This window comes from Meriones unguiculatus, chromosome 11, assembly GCF_030254825.1.
Source record: "Meriones unguiculatus strain TT.TT164.6M chromosome 11, Bangor_MerUng_6.1, whole genome shotgun sequence".
NCBI lineage: Eukaryota > Metazoa > Chordata > Mammalia > Rodentia > Muridae > Meriones > Meriones unguiculatus.
This window is the reverse complement of record NC_083359.1, coordinates 38,553,177-38,577,837: the sequence shown is the minus strand read 5'-3', so window position 1 is coordinate 38,577,837 and position 24,661 is coordinate 38,553,177. Positions and strand designations below refer to the sequence as shown.

The following is a 24,661-nucleotide window of genomic DNA, read 5'->3' as shown; positions in this document are numbered from 1 at the left end:
TGCAGCACACTGTAACCCTTTCCCCCCCTTCTCCCTCTCTCTTGGTTTTTTTGAGACAGGGTTTCTCTGTATAGTCCCCTGGCTGTGCTGGCCTCAGACTCACAGAAATCCACCTGCCTCCGCCTCCCTGAGTGCTGGGATTAAAGGCGTGCGTCACCACGCCTGGCTTACCCTTTCTTCTTTTCCCATCTGTGTGGATGCCGTGAACTTTTCACAATGCAGTGCTTTCTTAGGTTGTTTCTCAAGGTTGGTTGTGAGCTTTCTATCCTGAAGAAGGGTATAGCTCTGGAAACTACACTCGGACAAACTTGGTTAGAGTCCATTTCTAGAAGAGGCCAACAGTGTTGACCTCCTTAGGGAACTCAGGTCTTTGACCCACATCTTGACATTCATTTGTTCCTCCCAGAGGGGCTGTTAACTGCTGTTGCCCTCTAGACTCAGCCACAGCCTGTGGTTCCTATTTCTACTGTCATCCTCAGTGGTATGACAGTAAGAGGCCCTGGGAGTAGCAGGCATAGATGTTTGGGAGCCATGGGATGCTTTGCATTAAACAGACGGTGCTGCCGAGATCTGGGGAGTGAGGAGGTCACAGAGATGTTCTCACACTCCCCTTCCCCACTGCTTATCCCTGCTTGAAGGAGAAAAAGACTTGTTTTAACATTTGAACTGCTGGCTAGAGTTCCTGGCAACCCTCTGGGGAAACTCATACGTTTAGGGCTCTTGGTCTATTGCTGGAGGTGTCAGGGAATAGGCTATAGGCCTTGGCAGCTACGTTGTGACACATGCTGAGAACACGCGGGAGGTAGAGTCAGGAGGATTACAAGTTGGAGTCCAGCTTGGGGTACCAATAAAATCCTGTCTTAAAAAGGAGAAAGGAGCGTGGTATGGCAGCGCACATCTTTACTCCCAGTTTTTGAAAGGCAGAGGTAGGTGGATATCTGTGAGTTTGAAGCCAGCTTACATACTGAGACCCAGCACAGCCAAGGCTACATAGAGAGACCTTGTCTCAGAAAAAGAAATGGGGTTGGGAGAAAAAGAGAAAAGTTTTCTGGAGCAAACACTGGGCCTGTACCCAAACAGTTCCTTTGACCTATGCAGGAAGAACTATTGCCATACCCCCTTGAGCTGCTGGCCTGCCATATACTTGGCCATCCCCCTCCTAGGAGCTGAGAATAGCAGCAGAGTGGGTGGTGATGGGAAAATATTTCTTGGCTGCTCTTCTGGGTGGGAGGCAGCAGAGGAAACAAGATCAGGGAAGGTGCTATAGAAATTAGTAGTTGGGAAATCAAGTGATATGTTCTGTACTCTTGTTTGAGAACTGAAGTTATCATGAAGCTTTTGGTTATATTTCCTGCATTGGGTTAAGGAGGCTGCCTGCTTGGTTGGCTCTTTCAAGTTTGACTGGGTTGGGGCAGATGACAGCAAATATATTTCTCTGGCAGAATAAGTACAAGTCACAAGGTCTTAGCATGAGTAGTTGCTTTTCTTTCTTTATGTCATTTGTATAATTGCATTTCAGAAACATGCTAACATATTCTTGCCCACACTGCTTATAGACCAGAACAGATTCTGTTTCATAAGCACATGTCGTTGGCACTTAGCACAAAGACTGTGTGGCTGAGCCATGGGTGGGGCTCCTCTTTTGCACAATCCTTTCCTCCTGGGTGTGGTTCTTAGGGACAACCTACAGGGCCACATGCCCACAGTGGAGCTTGCTCTCAGTAAGGGCTTTCTGGGAAGACAGTGCTCCTGAAGACTGCTGCCTGACTGGGTCTCTTCCCCCCTCCACTCAGGAGTGCTTCCTGTGCCAGTGCAAACCTTGCATGTGCATGGTGAGGTTGTTGGTCAGGACAGTATTAGGTAGCAGACAGTCAGTATCTTGTGGTCATGAATACATGGGTGAGGGGTCAGAGTGAAGGTGGGACCAGGAGTCAAGGGTCAGGGAATAAATACCCCATTGAGAATGTGACACTTGAGTTGAGATTGAAGGGATAAAACTTCAGGTGCCCAAGAATGGTCTTGAGAATGGCTGGACTTGAGTGATGGAGAAGAAAAGGAGGGCAGGAAGTGTTGCAGTACACACAGGGTTCTCTATGTTGGAAGACCATGGATGATAGTGCCTACATAGAAGATGTGAGGAGAGTGGTCCAAGGCACTGCCTCGGGTGATGATTGTCTGGGTATAACTGTCCGGGTGTTGCTGAAGAGGTCTGGATTTTGAGTGTTCTGGCAGGTAGAACAAATAGGATTTGTTGTTGGGTTGAGGTGCTGTGTGAAATATGTGACAGTGCTGCCATGTTTGACCTGAGCATGTTGAAGCTGTAACTGTATGTCAGTCACTGAGAATGTGGAGGAAAAGGTTTGCTGTGGTAGAATGTTGGGGCTCAGCTGGATAGTCACTGTATGCCCTCTGATTGCTAGCTACACATGTACCTAGTACCTAGTACACATGTACTCCACCCCCAAGCAAGGGCCATGGAAGTAGGTGCTTTGTGCTTCCTACCATTAACATCCTGTGGGACTTGACAGCTCCCCTCTCTACCCATCTCCTCTCTTTGGAGATAGGCCCTGTTCTGCCCAATTGTCCAACTGTGCCGGGGTCTACATCAGGTGTTGAAGATAGGCCTTCTCATAGAGAAGATGTGCTGTGGATGCCAGGGGTCTGCCAGGGGTCCAGGCGGGCAGCCGAGGCCTCTGCAGGGTTGAATTTCAGAAGAGCAAGAAGAAGCTCCCTTGAGTCCTGACAGGCTGATTGGATTATACATTATTCTAGGGCCAGAAAGAGAGAGTGTGTGTGTCTGTGTGTGTGTGTATTCCTAACATTTCCTTAGCTATACTGAGATCTGAAAAGATGGCTTTTACTTGTCTCCACCTGTGTTTTCCTCTAGCCAGCAGGGCAGTCTGAGGCCAGCTTCTGTGAATAGGTGGTGTTCTGTGGGAACGGGCAGGTGCCTCCTGTAGTAACAATGCCCACTCTTCATAGCCTGTGCACATCTGGTGTGGTGCGCCTTCACATTAACAGCTGGCTGGAAGTGAGCTTCTGTCTGCCCCACAAGATCCACTATGCAGCTTCGAGTCTGATCCCTCCTGAAGCTATTGAGTGGAGCCTGAAAGCCATCCGGTGAGAGCCAACCCCATCATGCTTTCTTTTCAGCCGCTGCCTGAGACTAGATACTTGGCTCTAGACGTTTTGTTTTCTTCTTCCTGCACAGAAATTGGCATGTAGAGCTTTGCTGTTAGTAAAGCCACATGATTTTACATCCAATTCTGCCCAGAATGACCCGTCCCAGGTTTTTCCTGGGCCCTCCCAGCATTGCCTGGGTGAGTAGAACCTGCCAAGGGCTTCATCCAGGCCAGCAAGGGTAGTTTAGGATTAAGCTGGAACTCTAGCAGATTGCCTTCATGGCACTATATACTCAGTAATTGTCAGCAGTTCAGTCAGAAATCATGGAAACCTAATTAGTTTCTTAGAGTAATTGGTTTCCTGAAAAAGCTGGGCTGGGAATATAACTCAGTACTTTCTAGGCTCTGTTCTCAGCACTAACAAAGAAGGAAAAAAAGAGATGAAAAGAAATCTCGACACATTCCTCAACATTGGAAATGACTAAGCAGAGCTCTCATTGCCTAGTCCTACCCTCCCATGTCTGTGCTCCAAGTCAAAAGGCCTTCTTTCTTGCTGAGCATATTTGTGTAGTTCTATTCATAGTTGGTGGATATTTTGTTTTTCCTATGTTTAGAAAGATTCCTGCCCCCTTTCTTTTTTGTGGTACTAATGATTGAACCTAGGCCTTTTGCACATGCCAGGCAAACACTTTTTACCACTACATGCACACATACGTATTACATATATATATTATTGTATCACCATCCTTCCTCAATCCCCCACTCCTCCCCCCAGACAGACTCTCTGTCTTCTTGCAGTCCTGGAATTTACCATGTACACCAGGCTGGCCTTGAGTTTACAGAGATTCATCTGCCTCTGCCTCCCAGATGCTGGGATTAAAGGTGTGCGCCACCATGTTCAGCCCCCCTTTTTTATTTTTTTATTGTTATTTATATGTATGTACATGCATATATACATATATATGAGGTGGCAGAGACAGGCAGATCCCAAAGGCTTGATGGCCAGCAAGTCTAGCCAAAAGCACACGCCTGTAATTCCAGCACTCAGGGAGACAGAGGCAGGCTGATCTCTGTGAGTTTGAGGTCAGCCTGGTCTACAAAGCAAGTCCAAGATAGCCAAAGCTACACAGAGAAACCGTATGTCAAAAATAAAGTAAAATAAAAAAATAAAAAGTCTAGCCAAAACAGCAAGTTTCAGGTTCAGTGAGAGGTCCTAGCTTAAAAAAAAAAAAAAAAAAAAGGTGAGGAACTGTCCATGGTAGTGCATGCACTAATCCTAGCACTTGGGAGGCAGAGGCAGGAAGATCTCGGAGTTCAAGGCCAGCCTGGTCTACAGAGTGAGTTCTAGGACAGCTATGTAGAGAGACCCTGCCTCAAAAACAAACAAACAAACAAACAAACAAATAAATAAAATAAGGTGGAGGATTGGTAAGCTGGCTCAGCAGTTAAAGGCACTCACTGCCAGGCTTGGTGTGACCTGAGTTCAATTCCTGGAGAGCATATGGTAGAAGAGAACCACATATGTGCCTCACACACATACAAAATAAGTAACTGTAAAACTGTTTAACAAAAAAAAAAGACATCTGATGTTGACTTCTTGCCTGCATACTTATATGCATAGGCTCATGTACTGCCTTCTCCCATGTACAGCATCCTCTACATACATATCTGTCTCTCTGTCACACACACACACACACACACACACACACACACACAGTACTGGGAAGATACCAGATGGGGGATGGGAAGTCAGGTATTCAGCCTCTCCCTAGTTTTGATCTATCCCCCCCCAAAAAAAAACCCTCATTCCCTGGGCAGCAGTAATTCTTGCAGATTTTGTAAAAGCTCCTGGACATGTAACTGCTTTCTCTCTGATTTCTCCCTCAAGCTCTCCTGCCTACAGTTCAGTGCTTATGGACTCTAGCTATGCCTTGGTGTTCCAGACACTTAACAGGGACAGGGGCCCTGTGGCTCTTCATGTCCTGCTGACATGCACCTCTGTCCTTCAGCCCATACCACGCCTTGCTACTACTCAGTGATGAGAAGTCTCTGCTGAGTGAGCTTCCCATTGACTGCTCTCCAGCCCTGGTGCGGGTGATCAAGACCACATCTGCAGTGAAGAACCTGCAGCAGCTAGCCCAGGATGCTGATCTGGCCTTGCTGCAGGTAGGCCCTGGGCACTTGGAGGAGGAGGAGGAAGAGGCTTCTGGGTACACTTAGGGAGGCAGCCTGTGGGGGAGCAGGAAAGCAGTTTCCTACCATGATGAGTCCCAGGGCCCTAAATGTCCTGCTACAGATCAGGGTGGTCTAGGGGAGGAGGCTTGGGGTTCTGGCATGTGGTCACCCCTCATTTACAGCTGTCCCTGTGAGCTACAGGACTGACTTCCTTCCCTACTGAGCAGAGGCGAGGCCAGCCTTGGGAGAAAGGAGAGAAGTGTTCCCAGCAAAGGCCTGGAGGACAGCTGGGGGAGGTAGTAGCACACAGCAGATCTGCCAGCTCAGGACAGTCTCACAGCGGCACGTGAGCAAGCATGTGGGAAGCCAGAGCTGACCTGAGCTGGTAACTTACCCTACTGTGTGCCTTCTGTCTTTTGCACATTTCCCATCTCTCTCTCTCTCTCTCTTTTTTTTTTTTTTAATAAAATACATGTCTTTAATGATGAGACACACTGAGACAGCCATATTCTTGAGGTCAGCTAAGTCCAATCAAATGTTCAGAGAAAACCTTCCCTACAGGACTAAGAATTTATTTCATTCTATCTCTGATGCCTGTGGGACTAGTAGTTAAGTGAGTTACTGGTCCATGTATTCCTTTTGTTCCACTCCCCCCTCCCCCTTTTTTTCCAACCCAGCCCCAGAGTCATCAAAATACCATCCTTCTCACAGAGGAAGTGTGGCAGAGCTGTAGAGACAGGCGCCACGGCAAGTGGAAAGCAGCTGTCTGTTAGTCCTCTACTTACAGGATAGAATTGTCTGTCCCAGACCAGCAGGAATCAGAAAGATTCCACCTTACAGCACGGTGTGTGCTCTCTGGGTTCAGGGCGGGAGGGCCTCTCAGCCTTGTCTGTTTCTGGTTGAAGTGTGAAAGAGGATTTCAACACAGAAGTAGCTGGCATTCAGGGGCCTAGAGCACTCACCGTGTTACCACTGCTAGGGCTGTAGGTGTCATCTAGGTGACAAGTCTAAGGTCAGGACCATGTGAATGAATGCCAGTATCCTCATCTAGTGGTGGTGTGCCCCTTGTGGCCACCAGAGGGAAGCAGAGGCCAACCCTGGGGACCTCAATTTGCTCAAAGGCCAGCCCTTCTCAAGTAGGATGAGGTGGCCACAGCTCTGAGGCAGACCCTCTTGGGTCCCTCTGGCTAGGCCTCATGACTCTGTGTGGGCCTGAGAAGTGGGTTGGCATTGCTAGTAGTTTTTGCTTTGTGGGCCTGTTAAGCTGCTTTATCCAAAAACCCTTTCTATTCAAATAAGTTTGTCCCATCTCTGTAACTCTGGTGCTCCATAGGCCCTCAGAGAGCACTTAGCATAATCTGCTTTTGTATTTCAACCTGGCCTCCTGAACTGGACCAGACCCGGCAAAGACCTCATTCTGCTTCCCTCTAGCATCTAAGACACAGAACTTTGAATATATTCACTGTCCCTGAGCAGCCACAGCGAGGGGCAGTACTGCTGTTCTAAGGAGTCTGGGCTACCTGGATGATGGAATATTTTCACTTCCTACTCCAAGTTTGAAAAGACTTTACTGCTGGGTATGGTGGTGCACACCTGTAATCCCAGCACTCAGTGAGGCGGAGGCAGTTGAATCTCTGAGTTTGAGGTGAGCCTGGTCTACAAAGTGAATCCAGGATAGCCAAGGCTACACAGAGAAACCCTGTCTTGAAAAAAGAAAAGACTTTACTAAGAGACTGCTTGATGGAGTCTGCTAGGACTGTGTCTGACTTCATTGTCACAGTTCTTTGATAAACCTTTGATGTCTCCTTCATTTCCTTGCCTTGCTGTTGTCTGGGATCAGGGAGGAGGTTGTTTCCTTCCGTACCAACTCCCTGCTGAACCTGATATAAATCGGAGTTCAGTGCTGGTGTGCCTGTGTAAAAGTGTGTGAGTTCTAGCTGTGTGGGGAACATCTGCCTTGGATGTGAGTGTCACACATGATATAAGCACTCTATGGGCCTTGTGGCACGCTTGTACAATCCAAGCCCTCAGGAGGCTGAGGCAGAAAGATTTCAGTTCAAGGCCAGCTTGGATTACAAAGCTTGTCTTCAAAAAGCAAGACAAAAAATTAGAAAAACCACTCATTCTGTATCAATCCAGCTAGCATAAAATTTTGGGAGTTTTGTCTTGAGAAAATTACTAATATAGGGTTAAAGAGATGGTTCATTGTGTTGTTCTTACAGAGGATCTAAAATGGATTCCTAGCACTCAGATCAGGCAGCTTGCCCCTCTCCAGGAATCTGATACCTTTGGTCTCTGAGGACATTTGCACTCACTTTTACAGACATACATAATTGAAAGTTTAAATATAACATAAATTACAAATGTAGAAAGTCCCCATGATTCTATATTCCAGAGATAAACACTGAAAGTCCTGTCAATTTTTAAAGTTTTTTGTTTTGTCTGAGTCAGTGTCTTATGTAGTCCAGCTGGCCTGGAACTCGGATATCTGCCTGCCTCCGTTTCCTGAGTACTGGCATTAAAGAGCTCTCCAGGTTTTTTGTTGTTTTCATATAGAATGTCTTTTGTGTAGCCTTGCTGTTTTCAAGCTTGTACTTTTCCTGCCTTAGACTCCTGACCTCTTGGTGTCACCATCCTTCGTTTTTTTCTTTTTTAAAGATTAATTATTATGTATACAGTGTTCTGCCTACATGGCAGAAGAGAGCACCATATCTCGTTATAGATCTTTGGCAGCCAACATGCAGTTGCTGGGAATTGAATTCAGGATCTCTGGAAGAGCAGACAGTGCTCTTAACCTCTGAGCCATCCATCTCTCCAGCCCTTTCAGGTTTTTAATGTATATGTACACATCGGTTTTGGCAGTATTAGAGATTGACCCTGGGGCCTCATGACTGCTAGGCAAGCACTCTACTACTGAGCTTCAGATATCCTGCATATTAGATATTTACATTACATCCATAACAGTAGCAAAATTACAGTTATGATATAGCACTGAAAATAATTTTATGGTTGGGGTCACTACAACACGAGGAACTGTATTAAAGGGTCGCAGCATTAGGAAGGTTAAGAACCACTGGCTTAGAGGTTAAGAGCACTTGCTGCTCTTGTAGAGGACCCAAGTTCTTAGCATGTTGGGTGGCTTACAATCACCTGTAACTCCAAAGCATCTGAAGGTGTCTTCTGGCTTCTACGGGTACATTAGCATGAACACACACACACACACACACACACACACACACACACACACACACACACACACTAAACCAAGACGAGGGTTGAGGGCCTGAAGAGATGGCTCAGTGGTTAAGAGCACTGTCTGCTCTTCTAGACGTTCTGAGTTCAATTCCCAGCAACAACATGGTGGCTCACAAACATCTATAATAATGCCCTCTTCTGGCGTGTAGGTATACATGCAGATAGAATACTCTCTTGCTATCTCTCTCTCTCTCTCTGGGGATTGAAGGAGAGTTGACTGCAGCAGAGGAGGTGATATCAGTCAGAGTAGAGGATGTCTTAATGAGGGTACAAGCCAAGGAAGAGGCAAGGACAAATTCTTTGTTGGAACCCCCCAAGGGAGCACAGGTTTGCTAGTACCTTCATTCCAGCCCTGTCATGCTGATTTTGGATTTTTAGTCCCTAGAATGGCATGCTGGTTGCTTAGTGGAGAATGTTTTAGGGGTGAAGGGAGGGATTGAAAACCACAATGTCGGCAGAAATAGAAAAAGTGGGCATGTCTTTGCCCAGGAGTTCATGTCCATGGCACTTGAGCAAAGAGGGACAATAGTGAGATGACTGTTTTCCTCTGTGTTTGAGCTGGGTGTTGGCTGATAGCTGCCCAGTATCCAGTATACCAGGTACTGTGTCAAGGCAAGAGAACTCACCTGGACCCAGCTGCTGAAAGGATGGAGTGGAGTTTGTGATCTAGGCAGAATACCACTGTTTGGGACTCCACACACCTTAGGAGGCTGTAGTACTGTAGTATTGTCGTACTGTAGTACACGCCCCCATGAGGTCGGGATATCCTAGAAAGGATTTCTGGTGTCTTTGTGTATATCCTGGTCTCTGAGAGCTTAGGAGAGCAGGATGGCAGGATGGTCTCTGGGGAAAGCATAGTGATGAGTATTCAGGGCTGGATACGACGAGATTCCATATTTTGATACTTTGGAGAATGGTGCTGGGGTTCTGGTAGACACAGGAACACTGCTTCTGCTGCAGTCATGTAGCTCAGGTGAGCTCATCATGTTCCCCATCACTCTGGTGCCCGTGTTCATACACTGAATGCCTAGCAAAACAGTGGTACCCAGCAGCACAGGGAACTCTGAGTACAGGAACGGTGATGCCCACTGACTCAGGCTGGGAGCGGTACAGTGCCGCTTCAGGTTGGAGTTCCAGAGGGCATATTCTTTAGGCAGGAAGGCCTCCAACTTCAGTTTCTCCATCTCTCCTCCATCTCCGCAGGTCTTCCAGCTGGCAGCTCACCTGGTATACTGGGGAAAGGCTGTCATCATCTATCCACTGTGTGAGAACAACGTCTATGTCCTGTCTCCCAATGCCAGTGTGTGTCTGTGAGTACCATTGGCTGTCAAAATCTGGAGTCTGGAGCTAGAAAGTGCTCAGCAGGACCCTTTAGTGGTGCCTCCAGTAGCCAGGCTCCTGAGGCTTTGAAGCCCTGAGGCCAGCTCTCACTGTATCCTGATGCTGCCAATGGCGTGCTCAGGTACAGATCCCAGTCTGTTTTGGTGCTGCCCATGGCCTTAGCCATCCCTTCCTAACTGAGATCAGATGGGTTCTGTGGCTCTTGCCACATCTTGAGAGACAGAGTCCGTCCACTGGAAGGCCTTCTGTTATCATTATGCTCACCCCGATGGTTGCTGTGAGCATGGAGACTGCACTGTGATCACTGTTGTCTGCCCCAGGTACTCCCCACTGGCCGAGCAGTTTTCCCGCCAGTTCCCGTCCCATGACCTGCCTTCCGTCCTGGCCAAGTTTTCCTTGCCTGTTTCTTTATCAGAATTCAGGAGCCCTCTGGCCCCCCCTGCACAGGAGGTGAGTCACCAGAGCCCTTATGTGGCTTACGAAGTAGACTGGGTATAACTGCTTTTCTGATGGTCCCTGACTCAAAGCATTGCTGACCTTTTTGCCTTGGTTTGAGGGGGCTTGCTGCGAGTACTACAGGCTTCCTGTGGTCCATGGAGCCCACCATAGGCACCCTCTAGTTTAGGACTGGGTTAAGTTTGCTGGAAGGGCATTAGTTTTTCCTGGGCTGACAGGATCTCCTTGCGTTGCATTCTGGGCCAGGGGCTTCTCACAGGGGCTGCAGACAGCTTTGTTTTAGCTTAGTTCCTGCATCCCTTCCTTTGGGGGCTTAGGAACCATGGGATCTTTGTGTGGAACCCTTCGGTCTCTGGGCCTAGAGTCCGTTTCCTAAGAAGACTTCTACACTATCAGGGCTAGGCCTGTGTCTTGCTGGCCTGCGTCAGGGCAGAGGCTGGCAGTTGGAGGCTGGTTGTGGGGGTGCTTCTGAGGGTGTAGGGGATGAATTTGCAGTGGTTGCACGGGTCGGTCACTTTTCACAGCCCCACGCTCAGGAGACAGTGAGATGGTGACTTGGACCCCAAGGGGCTTTGCCCCCTCCACTCTATTAAGTACTTTGAGCTCTAGGAGGGGATCTAGGGAGAGGAAGGTATCTGAGACAAGCTGGGTGTGCTCCATGCCGTCTTCAAAAGTCAAATATTTATTAATAGGTGCTAAATACACTGGGCAAAATCAGCCCCTAAAGTTAAATACTTCCCCTTCTCAAATCATGAATGGGAATAAGATCCTGGGTTTTCAGCTCATTTACATGCTGAGTGTGCAGAGCTCTAAAGCTGTCTTTCACGGAACCCATGGTTTCCAGGAACTGTGCCAGGAGGATGAAAGACACACTTTCCATCTGTATCCTTCCTCTTCTCCCCGAGGCAGCTCTTGGGGGAGGGTCTGGCAGTGCTCTTATCCCAGCAGAAACTTCCCAGTTGTCTGGATAACGGCTGATCTTCCAGGCCAGGCCCGAGCAGCTGCTTCAGGCCTTGTCAGGGGCTGCGATAGAGCTGTTGGTTTGCCCTATCCTAGAGACAACAGTCTAGTGCTTATGGAGCTTTTATTTTTTACATTTTGTGTTATAAAATACCTTGAATTCTTTAGAATTTTAATTGGCTTTGACCATGGTTGGGTGTGTAGATCTTCCTCCAATAACGCATCCCCCTTCATTGAGTGACCTGGGTAGCAGCTCTTCTGGGCTTCACAAAGATGAGAGCACTAGCACTGTCCACGTGCACCTTGTGTCTGGGCCTGAGAGGTGCTTTTCCATCAGTGTTAGGTACTGCCTGGCAACAGGTTCCACGGCTGTGGGCCAGTGCTCACAAGGTCTAAACGTACCTGACCAAGGACGAGAGCGCCATTGGCTGTACACAGCAACAGTAGGTCCCTTTCCCGTTTCCTTTTGGAATCACCTGTGTTCTCAGAGCAAACTTTCAGGTAGAGCCAAGGACCTAGGGCAGTTGCTTCTCTGAACATTGTGTGGGCTGGCCCGGCAGTGGACTGTCTGATGGCAGCAGGTTGTAGTGGGCTAGAGGTGAAGGAGGCAAGAACAGATCTGGCTCTAGGGAAAGTCGGCTCAGAAAAGTGAGGGAGCCCCGGTGTGTGATGGGAGATAATGCAGATGTGCTCTGGGGGTTCTTCTGGCTCAGTTACTTTCCCTGGGATGAGCTGGCCTTGTAGAGCTACCCAGCAGTTGAGGTTCCCCAAACAGGAGGCCTTACTGTTTAGGTACTGGGGTTGGTAAGGACCATCGCCCTCTCATCTCCCAGGAGCAGGAACCTGTTCCTTTAGGTTTGAGTGAGGGAGCCAGCCCACCCACTGTTCCTCTGTTCACCCGCAGACCCAGCTGATCCAGATGGTGGTGTGGATGCTGCAGCGCCGGCTCCTCATCCAACTGCACACTTACGTTTGCCTAATGGCCTCACCCAGTGAAGAGGAGCCCCGACTGCGAGAGGATGATGTCCCCTTCACAGCCCGAGTTGGTGGCCGCAGCCTCAGCACGCCCAATGCCTTGAGCTTTGGCTCCCCAAGTAGGATCCCCTTCCAGGACACCTGTCTGGTAACGGGGCAGGGGTGGGGAGGAGACTTTGGTGGTGCCCTCCAGGAAGCCTGAGCACTGTTGGAGAAAGAGGTGTCTTTACACATCTGTACACTCATCCGCCTCTGTTCCTGTGGAGACCTCTTCCTCCTGCTCCCCTGTACTGCCATTGGTCTGAGTGGGAGGCTCTGCCCCAAGCAGTTGGCTGTAGTCAGGAGCAGCCCTTGTTCACTGCAGCACAGCTAGACTTTCCCACTCCAGCCTGGGCACATTTTGTCACCACAGGGACCACAGCTGTCTGGTGTTGGGGTCCATGTGAACTCTGTCTAGTGCTTCATCCTTCATGTTAGCTGAGGTAGGACAAGACACTCGTGCCTGCCTTGGGGTGTAGGGGATATGCTTTCCTCTGGCCCTTGAAGCTACTCCTATAGGGACAGCTCCTTGTGATCTAGGTTAGCCACACTAGAGGCATCCTACATACTTAAGAGGTAGGGTGGCAGTGAGTTCTTGTATGAAGGCAGATGGTACAGTTGGGTACCAGGAGGAGAGTGGCAGTGACCTCAGGCTCTGGATGCTGGCAGTACCTTTGATGCTCTCCCCATCTTGGTACATTGAAATCCACCTGGCCTATTCCAATCATAGCCAGCAGTGATGACATGACCCTTACCAGCCCCAGTATGGACAACTCCAGTGCAGAGCTGCTCCCCAGTGGAGACTCACCACTGAACAAGAGGATGACAGAGAACCTGCTGGCCAGCCTCTCAGAGCATGAGCGAGCTGCCATCCTCAGTGTGCCTGCAGCCCAGAACCCTGAGGACCTCCGCATGTTTGCCAGGTAGGGAGCAGACAACTGGGTGCACTGGTATCCTTGCAGAGCTCACAGTGAAGTGTGAGTTGGGATTGTTGTTTGCAGAGCAGGAGTTGTCCAGGTGTGCAGGGATGCAGGCTCTGGCCAAGCCTCTGGGTCTAGTGGCAGCTTACTCAGTACTTCTGGATGTCCCGTCACTGCTTGAGAGGCAGTGCTCTCAAGTTCTGACTGACTTGGCTTGGCAGGAATATATTCTGATCCTTGGCCCTGGGGGAAACTTAGGACCCTGTATCATAGCAGCTTAATGTCGGTCATGTCCATCCTGATTCAGGTGTTGTTAGGGCATGGTGTTATGGGAGAGGTCGGGTTGTCAGCATTCACTGTTTGAAGAATCACTGCAGATTGCTGGAGGACCGTTTGCAACTCTTCCATGTGCTGGTCCAGGCTTTATCTGTACCCTGACCTTTGTGCTGGACTCAGCTGCTCAACTGGACTCAAGCTCCTAGGAGCAGACTGAACCCAGTGCCATGGGAGAAGGGTGCAAGTTTAGGTGGCTCTGAGTTTGCACAGCCATGCTGCTTTGTGGACTCACTTCAGGCCCACCACTGCCTGTCACTGGGGAGACTGAGGGACATCAGGTCCAGGATGCTCCCCTCCTCCCCCACCCAGTTCTTCACAAGCTTGTAGGCAGTTTACAGATCCACCCACTCCTGGCTGTCCTTAGTAGCACTGGCCTTGGGCTAGGCTTATGCCATCCTATCCCCTCCAGGCTCCTCCACTACTTCCGTGGCCGCCACCATCTGGAGGAGATCATGTACAACGAGAACACACGGCGCTCCCAGCTGCTCATGCTCTTTGACAAATTCCGCAGTGTGCTGGTGGTGACCACCCATGAGGACCCCGTCATTGCTGTCTTCCAGGCCCTGCTCACATGAGCCCAGGCAGCATGCCGAGTGTGTGGACGGAAACTAGCTCCCCTCTGCCCCAGAGCTCCTGACTGGCCTAAGGAAGATAGGCAAAGCAACCCCAGCCTGGCAGAACTGGTTCTTGTTCCAGCTGCCAGTCTCCTCAGAGGCAGCTATCTGGCAACCATTGCTGGGCTTTTTTTTTTTTTTTTTGAGACAAAGTCTTACATAGCCCAGATGTCATACTTGCTATATAGCCAAGGACGACCTTGAACTACTGATCTTCCTGCCTCTGTCCCCCTAGTACTACGATTACAGACATGTGCCACAATGTTACTTTAAAAATATATGTTTATTTATTTTCATTTGTGGTTTTATGTGTATGTGTACCCTCAGAGGTCAGAAGAAAGCATGCCCAGGAGCAAGAGTTACAGAGGTTGTGAGGCACTGGGTGTGCTGCTGAGAAGAGAACTCTAGAACAGCAGAAAGACTTTAACCATTGCTGCCTCTCCAGCCCCACCTGTCTTATTCTTCAATCTGGTCTTTATAGCATCTTAACATTGCTGAACTGGACAATGTCTTTTTAAAGTCCAAGCACTTTATAAACACATAGGTTGTGTCTTTCTGATCCCTTTCCCAACCTGCCCCTTATGGAGCTACCCTGGAGAGTGTCCAAAAATACTTGTTCAACTCAGTCCTGCTCCTAGATGTATATGCCTGCACATTGATGGCTCTCCCTCTATGTTTCCAAGCATACTGGCTATCTAGGTTTTCTGACCTGGATAAAGAACTACATGCACACAAATTCTGGCTGAAACCTGGACAGTTCCCTACAAAAAGAATATTTATTCCACGTTTAAACAATTAAGCCCATCAGGGCAGGCTGTTTGTTGAGCTGATAACATCTGTTCAGCTACTCTGTCTACCACACTGACCCATGGGCTGCCCTGGACATAGAAGCGCAGGGGTTTCTGGGTCCACTCCCCTGCATAACCGATGCCTATGCGGGCTGCTGCCACCACAGCGGTGCTGCTGGGCTCAAGAGAGCCATGCTCCAGCCACACGGCCTCATCTTGGGCCAGGTCTCGCTGGTCAAAGGTCTTATCAATGGCTAGGGCCTGGCACAGCTTGGAGGGACCACTACAGAGCTCACGGTCCTTGAGGGAACGGCCGACAGTGCTTTTCCGGAGGGTGTTACGAAGCTGCCGCATGGTCTCCAGGCCCTCCAGGGGCTCTAGCGCTCTTAGCAGGACACAAGCCCCAGCCCCTGTGGGACAGACAGAGAGCTTGGAAGTAAACCTCAGACCCCCTGCCCCTGCACATACCCAGTGTTGGAGGGGTGCTGTTGTCTTCCTGCACGTGTAATCTGGTGTCCACTGCTTCCGGACCCCCCTGACTCACCCTTCCCTATAACGCTGACTAGGCTGCTGAGCCTTCCCCGAGTACCTGGGGAAGCCTTTATGGCAGAACACTGACGGTGAGGCTCCCACAACTGCTCTCCAGAGCCAGAAGTAAGATCAGCTACTTCGTGTGGGCAAGCCTCTGGCATCAGCATCCTCTTCCTGTAGCTTTCCATAGTCGTCTTTTTTTTTTTTTTTTTTTTTTTAATTATTTTTACTTTTGTGTTTCTGTGTGTATTCATACATGTGTCTATGTGCCCTGAGAGGCCAGAGGAGAAATTTGGATCTCCTGGAGGTGGAATTATACAACTGTAAACTGCCTGATGTGGGATTTGAACTTGGGCCCTCTGGAAGAGCTGTGAAAGTCCTTAACCCTGGGCGACCTCCGTAGCCCGCTTGGTAGTGGCTATGAGGGGTGGCATCGGAAGCCCCAGAGAGCCAGCACCTCTGGGGTGGAATGCATGTCACTCTACTAGAAGATAGCAAGTCTCAGACCCAATCCAAATACGTTATATGTCAAGAAAGCCTAGAAGGTCCAGCTCTTGGAACCCTTCTTCCCTTGCTGTACCTAGCTCATCACCAGGGACTTCCTGTTATTTTAGGGAGAAGCAGGATACAGGGGCTCTGTCAGTTTAGGACATACGATCCCTACGCTCAGTCCCCCAGAGCCATCCCATCACCACACCTTATCCTGGTTCCCTCTCATCTTCATGCAAACACCCTTGACCTCCATGTCCTCCAAGTCTGCTACACACCTGCTTGAACTTGGCATTCTGACTGTGCTCTGGTTGGCCCTTCAACCCTCATCCTCTTCCCATGCCCTCAGCTTTCACCTGGCCATATCATAGTCACACCACACACATATCCGTGTACTCAGCCTCTACTCACATGGATGACCCGAACCAGGATCGCGTGCACCCTTGTGGGGCTTTGCCCTCAACCTGGGTGTTCCTGGGGTATTTCATTTGTGAGTGCATCCTTGCGTCTGCCTTGTCCACCATGTCCTAGGAACCTGTTTTTCCTCCCTCAGAGACTACAGGCACTAACCATTTCTGGTTGTTTCCTTAGTTCAGCCACACAGCAAGGTTGGTTCTGTCCAAGAAGGCTTCTGTCACCTCTCTCTTTAATTTAAAAAAAAAAAAAAGTGTATTGGTGTTTTGCCTGTGTGTATATCTGTATCACTTGTGTGCCTGGATCTCCTAGAACTGGAGTTATGGTTATGGTTGTGAACTGCCCTGTGGGGGCTGAAAGATAACCCAGGTTCTTTGCAAGAGCAGCCAGTGCTCTTAACCACTGAACTACCTCTTCACTCCCCTCTTATGACATCTTTTGATGTCTAGTCATCCAGTGTCATTCAGAATCAGCTCTGTGGTAGGCACAGAGCCAGTCCTGTGGTCCACTCATCTCTGGCTCTCAAGTCCCCTACACTGGGCTCTCAGCCGTCTGCAATCGGTAACCACAACTTCCTGCACCACCAGTACTTGTCCAACAAACCAACAACATTGGTCACTTTGGGGCGAGCAGGGAGGGCTCAGCTCACAGATGCTGAGAAATGCCAGTCATGTTCTTGGTTAGCAAGGTGGTACTGGCTCTTTAGGGCTCGGACTGCTGAGAACACAAGGCTACATGCTTGTCAGGACAGAGCTGGACCCCACAAGAGTTGGTTTCTCACATGACCAGCATCCCTCCACTAAAGCTATCTGGTGCCAGAAGGTCCTATGTGGTTATCATAGGATTTCTAGCAGCATCCCTGCTTTTACCTGCTAGATGCTAGTCAGATCCAAGTATGTCACCAAACATTTCCTAATGTCCCCTAATGCTCCTGCCTGAGAATAACTGAGCTACATCTCATAAGAAGACTTTTGGCAAGGTTCCTATACAAGCCCAGCTTATTTAAAACCAGTCTCGTGCTTTCCACTTCCGTACCCTCTGCAGCTCTGAGCCAAACCTAACCCAACCCAGAATCAAAAACACGACTGTGAACTCTGGCCACAGGATCTAACTGCCCTGCATTCATGCTGGTCCCATAGCCTCAATTCTGCTTCAGGCAGCCTTGCCCTGTCAAGAACAGCTCCTGAAGTCCCAGCTTGACCCCTGGCAACGGCACTTCCTTACTCAAATGCCTGTCCACTCCAGTCTTTCAGGGGGCTTGGCCAGCAGCTAGCCCATCCCTTCCCCTAAGCCCAGCACTACTAACCTTGGCTGGAGACATTCAAGCAGAAGTACATGCCATAGATGATGTACACATACAGGGTCCCAGGTTTCATGAACATGCCACGGTTACGAGCGGTCTGCCGGCCACCCCTCGAGTGAGCAGCTTCATCCTCTGGCCCCAAGTATGCTTCGGTCTCCACAATGCGCCCACGGAGTTCTGTTCCATCAGCGAGTCTCCGGACAAGGACCTGCGTGCAGTGAGTCTGCTCAGACTGATGGGGGTCAACCCACCTGGACAGTCCCCGCCCAGATCTCTCTGAAGCTCAGGGTGTAGCTGACACTCAGGCCTAGGCAGACCCAACTACCTGGCTCCTCCATTCTGCCTCTTCTTTTGCTTCTGCTCAGAGCCTGAACACTGCTGTTAAGGTCACCAGCCCTTCTTGACGAACTATAGTTCTTGTTCACTAAGGGTTCGGAGCACACCTCAAGATTTGTCACTGTGCAGGCTGGCCTCCAAGTCCCCTCAGTGGTGTTCTCTGCTTTCCTACATCCTCTCTCCGAGTTCCCTTGAGAGCCGTAAATGTTCAGTGGTCCCAAGGCTGTCCCTACGATATTCCTGACTCTGTGGTGTGCCTGTTAAGCCAAGGCAGCCACAATGGATCCACATACTTGGATTGTGCCCATGAGTGCTAAGTCCTTACTGAGAAACATGGCCCCCAGGTCCAGCTCATGCAATGCCTAGCCTGAACCATGTTGCTAAGAATGGCCAACAGTCTTGATCCAGCCAAGTCGATAGCACCTCACAGGTTTGAAAGATTATTTGGTGAGAAGGCACTTTTCTTCTCAGCCCAAGTAGAGCCATGGTTCCTCAGGGTCAGTATAACAGGCAGGGTAGAGGGGAAGAGGTGGCTGATGCTTGTCATGGAAGCCTGGAAATTATTTCAAGAACCCAGAACACTGAAGACAGGGATGGACATTTTAGGAGGAGAAAAAGGTCAGGGAGTGTTCCTTCACTGACTATACTCGAATGCTCCCATGTCTCCAAGGGGAACACTGAGAACCCCTAGGAGCTCTCGAGGGAGTTCCTAGGACTTTTCTGGTGGAGGGTCCAGGAAGGCAGCGAGATCCTCCATCCTGAGTAGGCTGCTGTCCTGGCAACTTACTGCAGTTGAGCCTTTTACTGAGCTTATGACCTACACCTGGCTCTTCCTTGACTAACGGAATACACAGGCTAAAACGCCCCAGCTCTCTTGTCTACTAATGTGGGCTCAAGCTGGGATGACAGGGACCCAGTTGATTATGCCCACGATGCTGAATAGAGGCAGGTGTAATGAAGGTGGTGTTGGACCATCCTTGGGCCCTTGGCCTGAGATGAATCTGCGCCATGTTGTTTTGTCGTATGTTGACTACTGTGGTGCTTTTAGAAGGAGCACAGATCCTTGCAGCTTAAAACATCCCGAGAACAGAATCTCATAGGTCAGGGTCTGTTCCTGGAACTCTTAGCACCAGTTCTTCTAGCTGAGAAACTGGCTATCCTTGGCCATGTTACCGTAAAAGGAAGCTTGTTAAGGAAAGAAGTGGGCCAGGGAACCTCCGGAGCCAGAGGGTCAGGCTTAAGCTCTAGCACCAGGAACAGGGAGTACTCTGGATGAACTGGCTTGATGCTCCATAATGTGTTCTTTATAGACAGGCTGTACTATAGGCAACACCAGGCTGGGCCTGGGGTGGACTCCACTTCCCACTCCAAACATGCCTGCCCCAGCCCAGATTCTAGACCTGCAGTGAGGAGGCCAGCCTCTTTCAAGTGATTCAGACACTGGCAGCCTAATGGTATTCCTAGCCCCAGCCATCAGGGAATAGGGGTGGTCTCTCACAGATGCTGGGGTCAATAGCCATCCGTAGTCCTTTCAAACAATCTCTCCTAAGGGGATTTCAGGTAGAACAATCCCCATCTCTCTGATGGGTAAGTCTAACAACATACACCTTGTTATTGCCAAAGCAGGACAGTGGCCAGTGGTCCTGCCGCCTCCACCGAGGGACGCCACTCTGAATATTCTTATTCTCCGCAGTGACTCTAGACAATAGCCAAACGACCTGGGGGCTCATGTGGACCAAGCGTCTACTTTTATAAGCACAGAAATGTGAACTGGTAGTGACAGGACTAGGGCTCCTGGAACCTGCACCTGCATTTTACATTACCTGTCCCAGAAATGCACGGGCCAGGGTGACTGCTGGCTGGTCAAAAAACTCTGGTCCTAGCCGGGCAGGGTGGTCCTCTGGGCTAGAGAAGTAGATGCTCCGTTGGAGGCCCACACTCAAAGGTGGGCTCTCTTTAGGGGTCTGCTGCTGCTCTGATTCTGCTAGTCGCTGCTTCTTCTGCCCGATCTTTCGGGAAAGCTGTAATGGGAAAAAGCAAAAGCAAGTGTCTGCTTGCCTGCCTCTGTTTCTTTATCTGCAGAGTGGGGTGCCCATTGTGTGAGTCATTCCAAGGCATAAACAGAACCCTACAGCTAATACAGCCTCAGGGGACCTTGAGACACGGTGTGGGTAATGATGGGCTGTTAGTGGTGGCAGGGTGGGTGGGCATTCTGTGCCCACACCTGCTGCACACAGGAGAAACATGGGTCAGGGGCATTAGGAGGAGAAGGTAGATGCTGGAATATTCTGATTCCCACCCAGCACACCATCTCCAAGGAAGCTTTTTGGTTCTTTATTCCTAATCCTGACCAGACCTTAAAATACAGCCAGAACCTGGGTAGGGTTTAGCAGAGAAACATGCTGAGTTTGTCCTGGCACTGCTCAAAAGACAGGTCTCAAGACCCCCTCAGTGTTGGCAAGACCTGACATACCAAGTGGGTGTGCATGGGGATGGCCACCTGCCTGGTCCCATTCTAAGTGCTCAGGGCATAATCCTGCTGCCCCCAACTGTCCTCCAACCGCTTGGGTATTAGAATAACTAGGAACTGGGACAAGAAGTCTACCGGCCTTAGTCTACCAACAGGCGGGTAAACAAAGCAGGGAAATCTGACTACATCCTTCAACTGTTGTGGTACAACAGAAGCGGACAAAACTAGGCAGTGTACCTGGGGCCAGGGCCAAGCTCTGCCTTCAGTCCAGGCTGGCCTTCAGCTATGGCCACGGCTCCATGGTTGGTAGGTAAAGAGTTTATTTATTTATTTAAACAGGGTCCCATGTAGACTACACTGGCCTTGAACTCCTTATCCTCCTTCTTCCATCCATTTCCCAAGTATTGGAAACACAGGCATGCGCCACCCACGCCCGGGTAAGAACCATTATTTTTATCTGTTTTGCTGACGTCCAGGTTGGACCGAGGCTGCCAGGCTGCCGGGAATGGATGCTGACGTGACCGTCTCTGCAGCCCGACCCACTGTGCCAGCTCGCCGTGGGCTCAGACTCCGCGACGCTGCGCCCCCTCTCACCGGCACTGGCATCTGGCCGGCCTCAGGATATCCGGTCACTCGGGATCCTGCTCTGGCATTCCCTGGGCGGCGGGCTCGTCCAGGAAACGGAGGCCGGTCGGTGTCAAGGGCCAGGGTCACGGACACCGGTTTTGGGGCCCCTCTGCCCAGGCGCGCACTCAGCCCAGTTCCTCGGCGCGCGCGCATCTAGCCGCCGCCAGGACACGCCGAGTCACCGGAAGCGCGGGGAGGGCGGGGACTGGAACCTGCACCTGCGCAGAAGGCATGCAGACGGAGGGTGGGCCGAATCTGCAGAAGAGGCGGAGCGAGGAGCCTAGGGGAGGAGTGGGGCGGGGCGAGTGTAGGATCCTTCACTTTCACCACTCGGGCTGGAACCCAGCTTCTCCAGGTCCGGTTCTGTCCCATTGGCTCGACTGTCATCAGCCCATCCTCCCTGAACCTGGACTGAATTTTCGAGGATCCCTGGCCGGAAGACCTTGCCTTGGAACAGGCTGGGCCACAGATGGTGCGATAGGTGCTGTGGAGAACAAACATGAGGCCTTGAGACCTCAGAGCTTGATCCTGGAACTCTCATTCCCAATTTTATCCCTGGATGGCGGAACTGACAGGAAGTGGATCCCTGCCCCATCTAGGGCCCCTGCTCTGGGTCATCACAGCTGATAGGAGGAAGGAAAGGGAATTCTGCCTCGGCAGTGAATCCTCATTTAACATCCAACCCCCTGATGCCTCCAATTGCTGCGAAGAGGGCTCACCACCTAAGCTGGGCCAACTTGGAGGGCAGGACGAGGGCTGCTGGGACCTGAGAATACCCGTCTCTAATGATTACTTCTCTGGCACCTAGGCCTGCTACCCACTCTAACTGTAACCCCTCAAATGAGGTTGTGCACCGGTGGAGAGGACTTGAGCCTCCAATGGGAAGTGACTGGCCCAAAGGAAGGGATGGGCAAGAGAGAGAAGGGAAGTCTTGGGACAGGGCAAGCTGCTCCCCTCCCCCACTTCAGCTCAGCGGCAGCCCCCACACCCAGTAGAGCCATCTTCACCCTCTACTACCATTCTAGGAGTGATCTGGGTCGGAAAGGGTTTCTTGGCAGACACAATCCTCCCTTCCCAGTTCACACTGCCTTGTGACACACTCTTGAGGGCTTGTCAGAGCTGTCTTTGATTTCTTCCACCCTGGCATGGAAGAGCAACTAAGTGTGGGAAGGAAAATGTTACAGGACAGGGGAAGAGGCCATGAGACCAACAAGGCACTTAGCTCAAGGCGAGGCTATCTGTCCAGACTCTGGTCCTCAACTGCTTCTCCCCTGGCCAGCTCAGGGACTGAACTCGGGCCCAAGCTGGGGCTCAGCCATCCCCTCTCATGGGCCTCAACTAGGACTTCCTGGGGAGGGAGGGACAGCCTCTCTGCCTGCCTGCTGCCTGCTGGAAGTCATCCAGCTGTTTGGGGCACTCTGTGGAGTTTCCGGGGGTGTGGTGGCGGCAATATGTTGTAAATTTGAACTAATGAGGTTGGCCTGGATGTGGCTCCCACCCCCTTCCTCCTTATCCCCGCAGCCAAGCCATTCCGTCCAAACAATGACTCTCCCTTCCTGTGGGAATAATGCCCCTTTCCAATCCAGGAGGAAAACTGAGACCCTAGTTGGGCTCTTGATAAGGGCGTTCTGAAGACTCCTAGAAAGCTGCCTAATTAATTCCCACCTTTGGGTGAATGACCAGCTCCTCCTGTTTGGTGGGCAGCCTGGCTTCTGCCCCAGGCCAAGATGGGGGTGGTGGCCAGCATCCTATTCTCCAGATGTTCTGGCCTGAGTGTGGGATTGTGCAATGTCTGCCCCCTCCTCCCCACTTCCTGGTTTGTGGTGTGAAGCTCCCACTACAGGCTGGAAGCGTTGGGTTGGGCTTTCCTACTGTGTTTTTGCCAGCAGGCTGGCCAGGAATAAGAGAATGTCCAAGGGGAAGGAGCCCGGATCGCTTCTGTTCCCAGAGTATCTTTTCAGCTGGTTGGTGGCAAGGATGCCCCTGGAAGGGGCCACTAGAAGGGGTCAGAGACGGGGTCGACAATGGTTTGAGCTGCTCTGATTCCCCACAGGCTGTGGGAAGGTTGGAGCTGGTGTGGGCTTCCAGTCCTTGCCAGCTTTATAGGGTACAGGCTTCAGTTTCACTGTCTCAGGGGCCCAACCACCCACACTGGGTCACTCTCCTGTCTACCACGGATAGAGCAGGAGCCGGTTTGAAGCCAGCTGGCTCCTGGCTTGGAAACTAGCACCCAAAAACAGCTTCTCAGCAGAGCGGCTGCTGCAGTCCTGGCAGACCTCAGTGGCTCTCTGGATCTGGGTGAACCCTTGAGGGTCAGCTTTTTTTTTGTTTGGGCAGGAAGGGCAGCCATTAAGCATACCGAGGGGAAGTATGCTGTCGCTAGGCTCTTGGCCCAGGAGCTTATGGACCATGGGGAGGGGGTTGTTTCAGGGTGCTGGGTCCATCCCTGCGTCTTCTTTCCGTGTGGGGCCTGCAGGCTAAGCTGAAGGAGATGGCCTGTTGAGAGTCCTCTTACTGCGAAGAGATCCTAGCCACCCAGGCGCTGGTGGAGCGCTCACTACATAGGACCTGGGGGTGGTAAAGAAGTCTGTCCATACCGACACCTCTTCCCCAGCTCCCAGAGTGATAAAGAATTGCAGCTGACTTCCGTCCTGCATAGTCAATGAAAGTCGGAGAGAAGCCGGGGTCAGGATTCTGTGTAAAAGGCGCTTCCACCCAAAGCATAAGTCAATAGGGCAGGGGGGGGGGAGGTGCCAGGACTGTAGACACTGGACATGCCTGACGCATGCCCGCACTCCTCTGCTGGCACTGTCCTGATGCCCTCACTCAGGAGGGGGGTGGTGGAGCTGTGTCTGGAGAATCGTGAACCCCTATGCCGAGACAGGCATTTGTCTGCAGGCATCATGCTCTCCGGGGAAAAAACGCTTGTGTGTGTGGATGGAGATGGCGGGGTCTGTGAGAGGGGCTGGGGCAGGCTCCCCTGGGGTGTGGGAACCGCAAGGCCTCTGGAGCGCTGAATCCTGGGAAGCTGTCTTTCTGTCACTGGATGCAGGCAGCCTTCTCTGTGGAACTCCTGCACTGAACACAAGTCCGGGGCTGGGGAGAGGGCTCAGTGGTTAAGAGTGTATGCTGCCCTTGCAGAGGACTGGAGCTGGGTCTCAGCACCCACACTGGGCAGCTCACAACTGTCTGCAACTACAGTTCCAGGGAGACCTGACGCCCTTTTTGGCATTTGTGGGCATCTGTAACCACACATAGAGAGATATAAATAAACAGAATAATTCTTTTTGTTAAAAAAAAAAAAGAGTTAGGTGGAGTGGTGCACACCTGTAATGCCAGCATTTAGGGAGGCTCTGGGAGGGAGAGGCAGGTGGATCAATGTGAGGCCAGCATGGTCTACAAAGTGAGTTCAGGACAGCCAAGGCTACGTAAGGAACCCTGTCAAAAACAAACAAACAAACAAACAAACACAACAAAAAAACAAACACCCCCCAAAAAAACACAAAAACA

General features: G+C 50.8%; 2 protein-coding genes and 1 non-coding gene across 7 annotated transcripts in view; 1 reads left to right on the top strand and 2 right to left on the bottom strand.

The window, feature by feature from the left end:
• Positions 1 to 14,489, top strand: part of Nprl3 (NPR3 like, GATOR1 complex subunit) — a 37,652-nt gene extending 23,163 nt beyond the window's left edge. For all 3 annotated transcript variants that reach the window (XM_021657600.2, XM_021657599.2, XM_060363902.1), the window contains 7 exons: positions 2,983 to 3,120; positions 5,132 to 5,288; positions 9,756 to 9,862; positions 10,214 to 10,343; positions 12,214 to 12,403; positions 13,054 to 13,246; positions 13,989 to 14,489. In XM_021657600.2, coding sequence (XP_021513275.2) covers positions 2,983 to 3,120; positions 5,132 to 5,288; positions 9,756 to 9,862; positions 10,214 to 10,343; positions 12,214 to 12,403; positions 13,054 to 13,246; positions 13,989 to 14,154 — 1,081 coding nt within the window. In that variant the 3' untranslated portion in view covers positions 14,155 to 14,489. The remainder of the gene's footprint in view (positions 1 to 2,982; positions 3,121 to 5,131; positions 5,289 to 9,755; positions 9,863 to 10,213; positions 10,344 to 12,213; positions 12,404 to 13,053; positions 13,247 to 13,988) is intronic.
• The window catches only part of Mpg (N-methylpurine DNA glycosylase), a 34,939-nt gene that overhangs the window by 9,174 nt on the left and 1,104 nt on the right, over positions 1 to 24,661 (bottom strand). For 2 of the 3 annotated variants that reach the window (XM_060363903.1, XM_060363904.1), the window contains exons 2-5: positions 21,119 to 21,635; positions 19,878 to 20,075; positions 17,722 to 17,926; positions 14,458 to 15,391 (exon numbers count right to left, since the gene is read on the bottom strand). In XM_060363903.1, coding sequence (XP_060219886.1) covers positions 14,970 to 15,391; positions 17,722 to 17,926; positions 19,878 to 20,075; positions 21,119 to 21,304 — 1,011 coding nt within the window. In that variant the 5' untranslated portion in view covers positions 21,305 to 21,635 and the 3' untranslated portion in view covers positions 14,458 to 14,969. Of the gene's footprint in view, positions 1 to 14,457; positions 15,392 to 16,571; positions 16,646 to 17,721; positions 17,927 to 19,877; positions 20,076 to 21,118; positions 21,636 to 24,661 lie in introns of those variants that run through there. The other variant, XM_060363905.1, reaches the window with a different exon arrangement.
• LOC132646588 (small nucleolar RNA SNORA55) lies at positions 6,012 to 6,127 on the bottom strand. Its single transcript, XR_009584851.1, has one exon. It is a non-coding gene; the product is annotated as a small nucleolar RNA SNORA55 (small nucleolar RNA).